Source organism: Athene noctua, chromosome 15 (assembly GCF_965140245.1).
Source record: "Athene noctua chromosome 15, bAthNoc1.hap1.1, whole genome shotgun sequence".
NCBI classification, from domain to species: Eukaryota; Metazoa; Chordata; class Aves; order Strigiformes; family Strigidae; genus Athene; species Athene noctua.
In genome coordinates, this window is record NC_134051.1 from 12,424,337 (window position 1) to 12,437,736 (window position 13,400).

Sequence of the window (13,400 nt, forward strand, 5' to 3'; positions counted from 1 at the left end):
GAAGGGAGGAAGGAGAAACCTTAGGGGTTTAGTTATTGGTTTGGGATTAGTCTGATTTGCTGACTGCTGCCAAACATCAGCCTGTTCCCTGGCAGTTGTATGTGGGTGACACCTCCTAATGGGGAGAAAGGCGGGGGACGAGGATCTGGTCTGTTCAGAAGGACTCAGCTCCCCACAGACACTCCAGCAAGGCTTGGGGCCGCGAGGCCCCTGCAGAGGGAAGCGGGGGGGGCTGTCCGCATCCCCTTAACAAGCGATGGGAGCAGGGCAGGGGTCCTCCAGCTCCGCTCAGGGCTCAAGGGCTCCGGGCTGGACTTTGGCCCCCTCAGCACCCAGGGAGCCCAGGCTGCCCTCAGGACCGGGGTCTGGGATCCTCTGCACCCCACCAGAGTTTTTGAGACGGGGAGCCCCCGCCTCCCCCGGGGACGCTGGGCCCCTCGGGGCGAGGGATACACCAGATCCCATCCCCCTGGCCGCCCTCATGCCCGGGGGACTCAGGTTCCCCCGCCCCAGCCGAGGGGCCGGGAGCCCGCCGGCTGTCACCGACCCTGAGGCTCCCCCGGGGCCCGGGCGGCGGGGATCCCCCCCCCGCTGCTCTCACGCCCCGGGGCAGGGTGGCGACGACGGCCGCCCGCTCGCCCCACGCCCACTCGCAGCGGGGACGGCCGCCCGAGGCCCCGCGGGCCGGGCAGCGGCGGGGACCCCCGTGCCCGCCCGCGGCGGGGGAAGCCGGTGCCGCGGCGTTCGGAGGCGGAGCGGCCCCTCCGCGCCCCGTCCCCCGCCCTCCCGGCGTGCCCCGCGGAGGGGGCGGGCGGCCCGTGTCCGCGATCCCGGCATGCCGCGCGGCCGGGCAGCAGCCGGAGCAGCCGCGGCGGCCGCCTCCCCTCCCCTCCCTCCGGTGTGAGACAGCAGCCGCCTGCGGAGCGCGAGTGAGGAGCCGCCGCCCGCGTCTCTCCCGCCCCGTCCTCCTCCTCCTCCTCCTCCTCCTCCTCGTCCTCCTCCGCTCCTTCCTCCGCCGACGCCGCCCCTGTCCCGCGCCGCTGCCCGGCCGGCCATGCCGTCTCGGGCAAGGTAATGAGCCGCAGAGCCCCGGGGTCTCGGCTGAGCGGCACCGGCAGCAGGCAGCACTACCACCCGCGGGGCTGGAATGACTGGCAACCCAGGTAGGCAGGGCTGGGGCAGGGGGCGCGGCCTGGCCGCCTGCGGGGCCCGGGGCAGCGGGGCGCCGCGGCTGGCGGCTCGGCCCGGCCCGGCCCCGCCGCAGGGCCTGGGGGAGCGGGGCGGCGCGGGCCGCGGCGGCTCGGAGCGGCGGCGGAGCCACTTCCTGGCTGTTGGGCCTAGCGCGGGGCGGGTGGCGGCGGGCCGGCCGCCGGGCCTAGGCGGCGGGGAGGGGGCCGGCCGCGGCCGTGCCCGGGCGGGATGTCTGGATCCGCCTCCGCCGGCGGGGACAGGGGCAGGGACAGGTCTGTCACCGCGGAGGGCTCGGCGGGACCCGGGCTGGGCTCTGAGCTGGCCGTGAGAGCGCTGCTTCCTCCCCCCGCTTCTGCCGGTGTCCCCTCCTCCCCTCGTCTCTCGCGGCCCGGGGCGGCTGTAAGGCATCTGGCGGGGGCTGGCGTGTCCCCTCTCTCCCCGCGCAGCGCGGCGGGGGCGCCTCCCGGGACAGCCGGGGCGCGGCGGGGGCTGCGGCGGGGCGGGGAACGGGGCGGTGGGCTCGGTGCCTGTATTTTTTTCGGTCTACTTTCCACCTGGCAGCGAATCGGGGAAGAAACGGAGGCTGAAGTGTTTGTGGGCTTTTGAGGGTTAATAAAATAGTACATTTTTCGCTTTTTTTTTCTTTTTTTTTAATCTGGGGAAAGTAGTTGAGCTGAAGTAGGCTGGGAGCTTATACAATGTGTTAGGTTTTAAGGTGTGTTTATGCCTGGCACTTCTTACTAAGTGAAATTCAAAGTCTGTTGACTTATTTAGTCAAGTATAGACTGTGTTTCAGGTCGTGATTACTTCTTATATATTTGATGTCAATATATTTGCTGTGCTGATGAGCTTTGCAATTTTAAGAGTCAAAATTCTCATGTAGAAATAAATTTGACATTTCTTAAATTTTCTTTTTCTTTTCTGTGGAATATTTGGGGCCTTTTAGTGGTTTTGGAAGTTTAACACAATGTGGGATCTTACCTTTAAACTTTTCAGCAAAGAGCATAGTGCCATGTGTTTGGGAATGTATTTACAGATGACAGTCCCAGTCGCATGTGATTTGGACCAGGAAGACTGGGTGGTTGTGAAGGTAAATCTTGTGAAATGCAGATGTAACTTCAGTATTTACTGTGAAGGAAGCTTTCCTTTTGCTGAACAGCTAGCAGCACAGCTTCTAGGGCTAACGCTAGAGGCTATTCAATTCTTAATGGTGTGTGGGGCATGGTTATTTTAAGTTTTAATTCTCTTATTGGACTACTTGATCAAATAATTGCTATTTTTTTCTTCACTTAAAAACTTGCAAACTTTGTTGGTGACCTCATCTTATAGCATCTAGATTGGGGGGGGGGGGATGGAGGGGATGGAATTAAGAAGCCTGGTCTTTCTCTTGCTCCTTAACTACTACCTGGCTTCAGATTTCAGGGCTGCAGTCTGGAATGCTGGACCCTAAATCTTGACGTTCCCACTTGGAAGAAATTGGGTGTACATCTTGTGTCTTTGCAGTGGATGACTTCTATAAATGCTTTCTTGTTGGATATATTAATTTGTCACAAGTTCTATGTTTTGGCCTAAAAAATACATCTTACAGGGACTAGGAAGTGGAATCTTTCCAGCATAGCATTGTCTGCAATAGGTTCAGTTGTGTTAGGGGTGAAAGTAAGAGTGTAGCTGCAGAAATACTTTGCCTAATGATAAGGCTGGTTTAAGAAGTTACCTCAGTGTCTGACTCTAGGCCGTTTCCTATGCTGTAGTTTGGTGCCTCCTTAGCTCTCAAGTACAGCTGCTGTAAACTGGGCTGCTAAAATAGTTATCCCAAAAGCCACAGCAGAAACAAAAATCTGAAAGCACTAGAGAAAGTGTGGCAGACTAGGGGAGCTTCATAGCTTGGATAGGGCTTAGTTCTGGTTCCATCGCACTGTGTGATTAGAGCTCTTGCTAAGAAAGAGTTAACATCTCTTCACCGATCCTGTCACTTGTAAGAATTTAACTTTATCCTTTGCTTTAAAAAATTGTTTTTTTAATCTGGTGAGAGAGCCCAGAAATCAGAAACGTTCACAAAGTCCCAAACACAGAGCACGTTTTTCTCTACGTTATGCTCAAGTTTTTTAAATCTCAAAAAGATAGCTTTGGCAATAATGGAACCTCTGAGTCTACACTAAGAACAGCGTAGAGATTAAATCAGTCTTTGTTGTTTTGGCGTTAACTAATTTTTAAAAGTGATTCACATGTACGGTTGAAAGGAGATCTGTTATATAAAACTGGCAATGCATGTTTCTTTTTCGTTGATTATTCTGAGTATGCTCTTGGACAGACTCCGCAACACAAAATATACCCACATATTCTTTCCTTCCCCTTTCTTTTCTGTTGATTGTTAGTTTCGTTTATCTTAGGTGATGTTGCTAGTAAATGCTTTCTTGCAGGGTGTGGGAGAGGGAATGTACATAGTCAAAGTAATGAAAACTGCAGTATTGTAGTTGTTTCAAGTTCTGAAAGGGGAAGAAAGGAACTGCTAATGCATGAGTGTATTATCAGATGGATTGTTTTTTCAAATGCACATTTTTGTATGTGTAAAAAGATTCCTCTCAATTTTTAGTAATGCTAATTGGCATTGGGACTTGGGGTGAAAGAAGTGTGAAACTGAAAGTTGGAACCCGTATCCTTCTTTAAGGGAGAGTAGTTTTCAATTAGAATTTGATTTTTTTTGTGCCTGCATGAATGCAGTCATATCTGTCAGATGCACGTGGACTGGTTTTCCTACAGTGTGTGTACTGATAGAGCTATGTATTACAGAGGAAGAAGTTGTCCTGATATGTATGGGCATATTAGTTTGTACACTGAGGTGTACCAGACCCTAAATTAATAGCAACACAAAGAACTTTTTAGATAAAGGTTGGATGTCTGTGACAGAGAATGGTGAGGGTTTTTTGGGGAAGCCTTGATAAGATCTTGTTCCCCTTTTTAATCTTTATAGCTTTCTAGACCTTTACTTCTTTTTCTCTTTCCTTCTTGTTTGACAGATCTCAATGCGTTTTCCCTGATACGACTTCTGGGGGAAAAATCATGTCAGTGTGCATGTCTTGGGTGTGAGCAGAGTTAACAGTAAAGTACTAAAGACTAATTATATACTGGAACAGGACTTCCCTTTGATAGGAAGTGCTCTGGGTGGCAAGTATCGTTCATGTGCTTATGGTAGTATGAAGCGGGAGTGCAAGTGCAGGGTACAATACGGCTTGTTTAGTCTTGGGCAAAAGTGAGAAAAGGAGGATAAGATTTTAATTAACGGGACCTCTCTGTTTCCAGTTGTGATGCATGTTAGCAGGGGAGTGTGTGCAAAAGTGAAAAAGAAAACATTTAACATCTGAGAAAAGTTCCAGAAGTGTCTTGTTAAGTTCAGTACTGAAATTCATTCTTGAACATGAAGTGTATCCTCATGCAATAGAAGTCAGTGTTATGAATTACTAATTTCTGTTAGCATGGTGCCTGCCAAACTGAGTTACCACGTAGGTCCCCATGGGTCTAGACACAGTGAGACAAGACAGTAAAATATGGCTCTCCTTCCAGGTAACTTATAGCCTCATCAGGAGAGCAGTATTGGCTAGCACTTTATAACTGAGGATAGGTACCCTGTGTTTAATTAAAGAGAGAATGGGACCTATTGGCAGGGAGCAAAGAAACTCACCAGTGCAAATGGGCTAAGAAAGCAGTGGTTAGAGCAGTGCTTTTTACATGGCTGTGAAGGGTAGGGGCATGTTTCTTGTAAAAGGCAAGCAGTAATTATCAGATACTGTCTGTTCATAATGCTAGACTAACACATTGAACAACAAGCAGGGTGATAGTGCGTGCTGTTTATAAGGAAAGTTGAGACAGAGACTCTATTTCTTCTGTGTTTGCATGTACCACAACGTACGCAGCAAATTCTTATTAGAAATAGACTGAAATCTTAGTTTAGACAGGTCTGTATTGAGACACCTGAAAGCTGACAACACAGAGATGTTTGAGGATGTCGCTGAATTAACCTGAGAATGGGTGTAGGGTCATGTAAGATGAAAGTTGGCAAGGCTGTTGCTTCTCTTCAGGGATAGCTGGGAGAGGGGAGAGCGCAGAGAGAGATGTGCACAGGGGGAAAAGAGGAAAAAAATGTCTTGTGATGTTGAAGGCAGCTTAGAGAATGAGATGCATTATCAGTTGTGAAGAGGTCAGTGGAAACCTTGCAAAGAGGTTCAGTGGACTGTGTGTGGGAGATGCTGAACAGGAATAGGTTCAGTTCTGAACTGTCAACAAGTAATTCTTGATTCCCTTTCACATTTGAGTGTGTTGAATGTGGTGATGTTGGGAAGGCATGAGATCAAAGAGCTTTTTTGGTTTTTGGTAAAATGGGGGAGCCTAAATTTAATGTGAAAGTCTTTGTTTTTTATCTGAAGACAGGAGAATGAGATGTGAGAAAGATGAAAGAAGATGAAAGTGTGTCAGTGGGAGGCAAAAGGAACCTGAAGAGCAGATAGTCTTCTATACAAGAATAGCCATCCTAGACTGGACGAATGATTTAGCTAGCATAACACCCTGTATCAAAAAATGGCTATCAGAAGATGTGTATGGAAAAATAAGGACAGGGTGCCTATATGTGATACATTTCCCTGACATTCCCTCCTAATGTCCATCACAGAACAGAAAGAAACTGGTGAGCTACTATGTAAGAAGGGAGTGATGCAGAATCAAGAGCTGATTTGAGAAGCTACTGTGATTACAGACAGTTGTCTGGTAGTGGAGATGGCAGAATTGAAGCAGGAAAATAGTTGTTACTTCACTAGTAGAAAACATGGCCACTTACACTCTTGTCATGCTCTCAGCACAGGAGTAGAAACAAAAGTAGGCTTTGGGGTGGGCTCAGCCAGGCTTGGGCTTGGCAAGGTGGACCAAGTGATGGTAAAAAAGCATGGTGAAAGAAGGCTGTCATTGCTCTGCGTGCCAGTGGAAGAAAGGTTGGGAATTTGATGGGAAGCTGTTAATCTAAGTCTTAAATGTTTTATTTCTGATGTATTTATTGATTGTAAGTAATGAAGAATTTATCTGCATTTTAGCAAATAAACTTGGCAAATAGAGCAAATAAGGAAGTAAAATTCAGGGACTTGAACAATAATACAACTCATACAGTAGACTTGTCTCAGAATAAATTTTCCATGTAGATAGATCCTGTACGTGGAAGTAAAATCAAATAGAACAGTTAAGTGATTTTTGTCTCAAAATAATATCCATATGGCAGGGTCGTTCTGAAAGAGCTACAGATAATGAATAGTATACACCAGATTGTTTGTAACAAGTTTCTTGGACAAAAATTCTTAAGGCTTCCATATAACTAAAGATATTTTTGATTGACCTATTTTTCTTTCTTCTAGATAATTTTTTTTTTTTAAAAAAAAACCCTAGTTTTTAGCCATCCTTTCTTCAGTCATACAAATTGACTAGTCAAATCTTGCTGATACTTTTGATGAAATGAGATATACACTTATTTTTGGAAAAGTCTAACTTTTATTTTGTATGTCGCTAGTAGCTTTTTTTTTAAGGGAGAACTAGTGGCCATTTCTGCTTATTTAGGTGGGTAAACTTATTTTCTTTTTCTGATGGATAAAGGCAGCTTAAAAATCACCCTGCAGAAAACTGAATGCAATCTCTTCTCTATAAATGATACTGCTAGAACAGTGTATGCAGGAAATCAGTGCCAGTGTGTTGATCAGGTAGCCTTCCACCCAGAACCAGGCACAGATGAACTGTCATGTGAGCTCTTCAAGTACTTTGCTTAGTCTCCATCAGTGAGCTTCTCAGGTGGAAATAAAAGAGTAACGTTTCATAAAGTGGCAAGTATGCTTTTGAAGCTACAGTGTAAGGTAATCATAGTCATGTTCATCCTTGCAATTTCCCATTCCAACTTTGTCTAAATCACATTTGTATTTGTACTTATGCTTATCTGTTGCTAACGTTGTATGTTGTGATTTTATTAGTGTACAGTGTTTGTTCATGTCTGTGGCAATGTCATTGTATGTAACTGATAAATTTGTTGTTACATTGACTTCTTTTGAAAGATGATGCTAAGTTTTACGTCTGTCAGGTAACCTATCATCTGGTTGACACAGTGTAATTAAGTTGAAATACTGCCAGGTGAACAGGAAAAGTGCCCTCCTGTTTGGGTAACTGGTGTACAGTTCTTCCCATCACCTGGCGGAATGGTTGCAGTATACCTTAAAGGGCTGCAGGGAGGCAGAAAAAGGAATTATTTGTAAGACTTTAGCAAGTGCCTGACCATAGAGTGGTTGCTTTTTGAGTTCTGATTGGTTGTCTTTTGAAATCATGAATATGTTATTGACATGAAAAATGGTATTTTTCAGAAATAGATTTGAAAATGAGATCTCTCTTCCTGTGCATGCAGACTGTGCTTCGCTGTGAGTTTGCACAGCAGCGGCCTGTGTCACCCCGGCATCTGGGTTCCTCAGTGAGGGAGCACAGGCGACACGTACTGGGCTTGCGTCCCCGGGTCTTGATGAGCCCACGCCACAAATGAGAGTGCTGATGCAGGAGCCTACAGTACAATTCTTAAATTCGCTTCCCACATGAGAAATGGTGTGCATCACTGGACAGCTAGAAATGCACAGGCCCATCAGAGCATGGGCTCTGCTTCTGGTGTGAATCCTATTGCAAGCTTTCACTTCAAAATCCTCCTTCAAAGCAATACGGACTGTAGCAACCAGTTGGGTCATGGAACCTAGTAGTCTGGAAACAGTACCTTTCTATGAGGTGTTTTTTCTCTCCCTCATAAAGAAAGAGCAGAAACTGCTGGATATCTAAGCTACACATTTATTGTAGTGGGAACAATGTTTTCAGTGGCAACTATTGTCTCTTAAATTGATATATAGGAGAGCAACTGTGCTTACTTTTTAGTTGGGTGATAAAGTGCGAACAGGTTAGCTTGCAGAAAGCTGTTGCCAAAGACAGAACAAAGTAACTGTGTGGTTTTTCCCCAGGGAGACAATAGGTTTCTGTATTTTACCACAATGGAAAATTTTGCAAAATGTTCAAAGGCTGTGCTGTGGGAAGTGAGGTTAGATGAGAACATGTGTAGTCTTTCAGTTGACTGGGATACACAGAACGGTATTAAAAATTGTATGTTTAACCGGCTTGCTTTCAGACTTAAGAATTTAAGATGTTATGCTTGAGAATTGGAGATGATACAGTCTATAACACATCACCTTAAAAAAAGCAATGCACTGTGGGGAGGTACCCTATTAAAAACCCATCAGTACTTAAATTTATCAATTGAAAATTTGTCAGTCTGTTTCATTGAAAGGCTAAAATAATTTGAATCTTTCGTAATATGCTCTGCTGTTCCTCAAAGTGAGCTAGAAGTCTCCTGAGGGTTTAGGGCAGGCAGAAAATCTGGGGGCTTCGTAGCCGACTGGAAAACTTGCACATGGTTGTAGGCACATTTAAAGTTCATACCATTTGCAGGTACAGTGCAGAACTTCATTGTTGAACATAACTTAGGTGAACGATGAACGCCCAGCTGTATTTCTACAATCCTAGTTGACTGTCATGAACAAAGGCTTTTACTAAGGCTTTGCTTTTTGAGTAGCATGGCCTGTTTTATAAACAGTCCAAGCAAGTGCTCAGTAAAACAGTAGATGTGATGCCACAGTGATACTGAATGAGGAAAAGAGTCTTATTGTGCATATCTAAAGATTAATTTGCTTATAGAACCTGCCAAGCAAACATTTCACCACGAGAACAGAGCAAAAGCACAATTTCCTTCTTTCAAACTCTGTTCCACATTAACAGTATATTATCTTTTAACATTATAAGAGAAAATATTTGGGGGGGTTTCTTTAATTCCAATTGTTTTTGCAGATGTCAACCCTCATGGTATTACTCTTCCAGTTGTACTGAGGATGAACTGTATTTGAAAATAGCACACTTTCAGGACAGCTTAAGTAACAACTACTTTTCAAAAATTTTAACTGTGTTTTCCCTTTTCACCTTGAGATGTATTTAACTACTTTTCCCTGAATTTTTCTACCAGTTCTAATTACAGTGTTCTCTTGAAAAGTAAAAATGAAAGGCTTTTTCCCCAAAATGTGTGTTTGTCCTCACACAAATCGTAGTTAGTTTACGTGAATGAAAAGGAATGATCTCTCCTGCATTTTGTTAAGTAGTCAAATGAACTATCCAAAGATTAAAATAAAAATAGTAGATCTTCATCATTTACTTCGGGAAAAACCCTCTGTAAATAATTTGAATAGTGTGATTCCAAATATACTTGAGTTGAACAAAATTCTGCTGTTTTTTTGTTTTTGATGGGTATTGCTTTACTGATTTTAATCTAAAACCTCCGCTATTGCTTGTAAGAATCCATTTAAAGTGATTGGTCGAATTTAGGTTCTGAAATCTCACCTGTAGAAGTTTAGTATATTAAAGTTACTGTATTTTTAAAAATTAAGTCACTTAATATGTACAGTGAGAAGAGTTGATTTCATAATTTTCACCTTTTGCTTTAAAAGTTTTCTAGGCTATAAATCAGTTTTCTGATATGGGAGCAGTTTAAACAATGCAGATTTTAACTCACTTTTTGTCTGCAAATATTGGCTCTAAAGGGTAACAGCTCTTAATTTACATTCCAGGTTTTTCCACAGTAAATCCTGTTTTCTTGTTTTGCTGTTTTTGATTTGCAAAAACTTACTGTGTGATTCTGATACTGGTTATCAGTTACGTCCTAGTAACACCTCCATCTAATAAGTGGTTTGATACTGCTCAGTAAGGCCCATAGATAGTATGTTAATGTTCATGTGTGGATTAGTAATGACTTTCACAGATGGTGGGCACTGTATTGCCTAGCTGTGGTATATACCTGTACCTAGTTGTGTTTTATTTTTCACTTCCGGGAAGTAATTTTTCCTTATATAGACATCCAACTAATGAGAGACTTCAGAATGTCCTGAGAGAAGGAATTGGTGCATTAGAATGCATTTCCTTTGCATGTTGCTGTAACAATTAGTCAATTCTAGTCCCAATGTGAATTTAAGAATTTAAGGTCACTTTTTAAGAAGCAGGTTAGACGTGCAACTTTTTTAACACGGAAAATACATTTGGGATTGTTGTTAAATATGTTGCATATATAAGTGAATGTGAATCCCACTCCTGTTATACCCCTACATAAAAAAAAATATTTTTCTCTTTATAGAACTGACAGTGCATCAGCTGACCAGGACAATTTAAAATACTCTTCATCCAGAGATCGGGGCAGTTCTGCCTCCTATGGATTACAGCCCTCAAATTCAGCTGTGGTGTCTCGACAAAGACACGATGATATCAGAGTCCACACTGACATACAGAATGAAGAAAAAGGTATACAGATTGCTGTTTCATGTGTCAATTGTGAGGGGACATGCAGAGAAAGGCAGTAAACTTGAAATGGTGGAGAATTTTTTTTTTTTTTTTTTTTTTTTCAAAAAAAGGCAGTGAACTGATAAAACTCATTGCCACAGTATCACTGTGTTGAGAGATTTATCAGGGGTCAAAGGAATGTGGTGGTTGATATGAATAGTGAGAAAAATATGCAGCTGCATTAGAAGAAGAATGTAAGTGAAGTCTTTATGCATTAACAAAATAAGCACTTTCATAAACACTTTTTTTCTAAATAATAGTATTCTGGATGTGTCTGGTCTGCAGGTTGTAGTTTCTTCCTGAACACTGTCTAGTGCTTCTGGTATTGAAAATAGACTGCATGATTAAGTGGGCTACTAATCTGATATATTACCCTTTGAAGCTTTACTGCAGCAAACTGAAATCTTTGGGAATCAAATCTATATTTTGTCATTAATGGGAATTTCTACTTTTGTGTGCCTATCTGACTTCATATAAATTGCATGATGTACGATTTGTACAATTTTTTTCTGTGGGTTTTTTTTTTTGAATGGATATACTTTCTCTAGAAAATAGCTAAAAATTCACAATCATATCTTTTTCATCTTTATGAAAAAGAAATCTCTATTCTATTTGGTTTTTTTAATCACCGAATACAGGTATCTAATAGGATTTTTTTACTTGCAGAGTCACTTTTTAGGCTATGTAAATCTTCAGGCAGGCCAGATTCAAAGAAATCTCACAGGAATATTAGTGTGGGAGTTTTTGTTCAGGAACCTAAAAGCATTCGCACTCCCTTTACTTCTCTGCCCTGTCACTATCTGTAAAGAATTGCTACATCTTAGGAGAAGTTACAGCTGGGAGTGCTGATGCAAGTTTATTTTTTTATAAGTAATAGGTACTGTTACTGGGAAGCAGGAGCATGAAACAGGTATTTGTTTATCTGCACACCTTGAGAACCTTAAGATTTGGTTAACTTTAACAGAGAATGTGTTTAGAAAGTGAGTATATTTGTCTGTCTGCTAACATGGAGAGTTTCACATAGACTGACATAGTAGGTTATTCTTTGAAGTGTGCTAGTATTTAAAGAATGTACTGACAGTATAGTGAAATAGTAAGTTTCAAATTCAGTAAGGTAGTTTGTGAAGTTTCTGGGAAAGTGTCATTTGAAAAGAAAAATGCACCTATCTGCCCCTCAAGTACTTTATCTTACAGGGCATGTCTCTGCTAGCTCAGCACTTTAACTATGCTATTTTGTTCAGGTGTGAGTTGAAAAGAGATTATTAGGATATTCTGTACTATAAAACAAAATTCCAAGCATCTCTAGTTCATCGTTATTTTTGAAGAAATTTGTAAGCTTATAGAGGCAGAATAGTTTCTTTGTTTACTAAGATTTTTCAATTGATCTGTTGGAGTCTGCCAGCATGGAATTTTCATTTTAAGAACTTCTAGCTTTTCTATTCTGGATAACCATCTGTCATAAGTACCTAGAATCCTTGGGAAGATATTCCACCCCCACACCAGTTTCTGGTGTTGATAATAAAAATTACTTCCAAGTTGATAATTTCTGGAAGTTGTTCAGGTTTTAAAACCTCCAAGGATGGGAGGTTCTACAGCCTCTCTTACCAGCCTGTTTAGTGCTTTACCACTCTCCTGGTAAATAATCGTTTTCATATTCAGTTCGAATTTCCCTTGCTGCAATTTATGACTGACTCCTGTCCTTTTGCTCTGCATCTGTAAAATTAGTCTGGCTGTCATCTTTTTTTTTTAATAATCATCACATTAATTAGTTGAAGACTGCAATTAGATCTCCCCCCTTTGTCTTCTCTCCTTTACTTTATAAAACAAGACAGGGGAGTTATAAGTTTTTAAAACTAAGTAGAAGGCTCTTGGCTTTTCCCTTATAGATGAGATGTTCTCCCTTCCTGCAACACTTTCCTCCCTTTTGATTTGTAACTATGATCTGCTCTGAGTCCTTACTGCTAAAAAGATACTGCACTAGTATGTCATATGTCATATGTCATGGTATCTGCATATTTATGCTAAAATTAATGTGACATAGCTGATCATACTATTATTTGGTCTCGGATTTAACACTTTAAGGGAAATGAATAAAATTTGTATACGTTAGGATTTTCAAAAACTTTTAGACCAGGAGATAACTGAAGAGAGTTATAATGTAATATTTACAGCCTTATTGCTGAAAAGCCTGATTGCCTTGCTGTTTTTTAAATTACTCTAAATCAGAATTTGTTTCATATTGTTACCGAAGATGTACCATCTACATGTCAAGTAGGAGAATATAGGTGTGTGTTTAATTCATTTAAGATGTTAAATATGCTGTAGCGAATACTATGTGCCTTTGCAGACAACTGAAAAGGCTTGGATATTTTGTGTGCTAGAGGGAAGATAAGAAATAAGTTTAAGAAATCCAGTAGCATATGGTGGTATGTCTGTGTTTGATAGTAGATGTTTGTGGTCTGAATGCATGATTATCTGACATCTTCAGTTAAACTGATTTCTTTGTTGCTTTGAATTTTAGTGATACACTTCTGTTTAGTCATAAATATAATTATTGCTGTTAGAAGTAATTTTCTTCATAGGACAGTGTTGGTTTGTTATGACAAAACAATGTTAAGGTGGCATACATGCTATTTCATGTTAAAAAATTGAATTTAATGTTGTAAATCCAAATATACACAAATTGTGTTTACTGTAATTGTAATTAACTAATTACAGCTGAGACTTTGCACAGGATTTTCTGTAATGGTGGGGTAGTCCTGTGTGTACAGAAATACACAAAC

General features: G+C 42.2%; 1 protein-coding gene across 1 annotated transcript in view; it reads left to right on the plus strand.

Annotated features, from left to right (window-relative positions):
- Positions 1–845: 845 nt before the first annotated feature.
- The window catches only part of SMG1 (SMG1 nonsense mediated mRNA decay associated PI3K related kinase), a 66,878-nt gene continuing 54,323 nt past the window's right edge, over positions 846–13,400 (plus strand). Inside the window, exons 1-2 of the mRNA XM_074918757.1 lie at positions 846–1,163; positions 10,415–10,578. Of these exons, the coding sequence (XP_074774858.1) occupies positions 1,075–1,163; positions 10,415–10,578 (253 nt within the window). The 5' untranslated portion in view covers positions 846–1,074. The remainder of the gene's footprint in view (positions 1,164–10,414; positions 10,579–13,400) is intronic.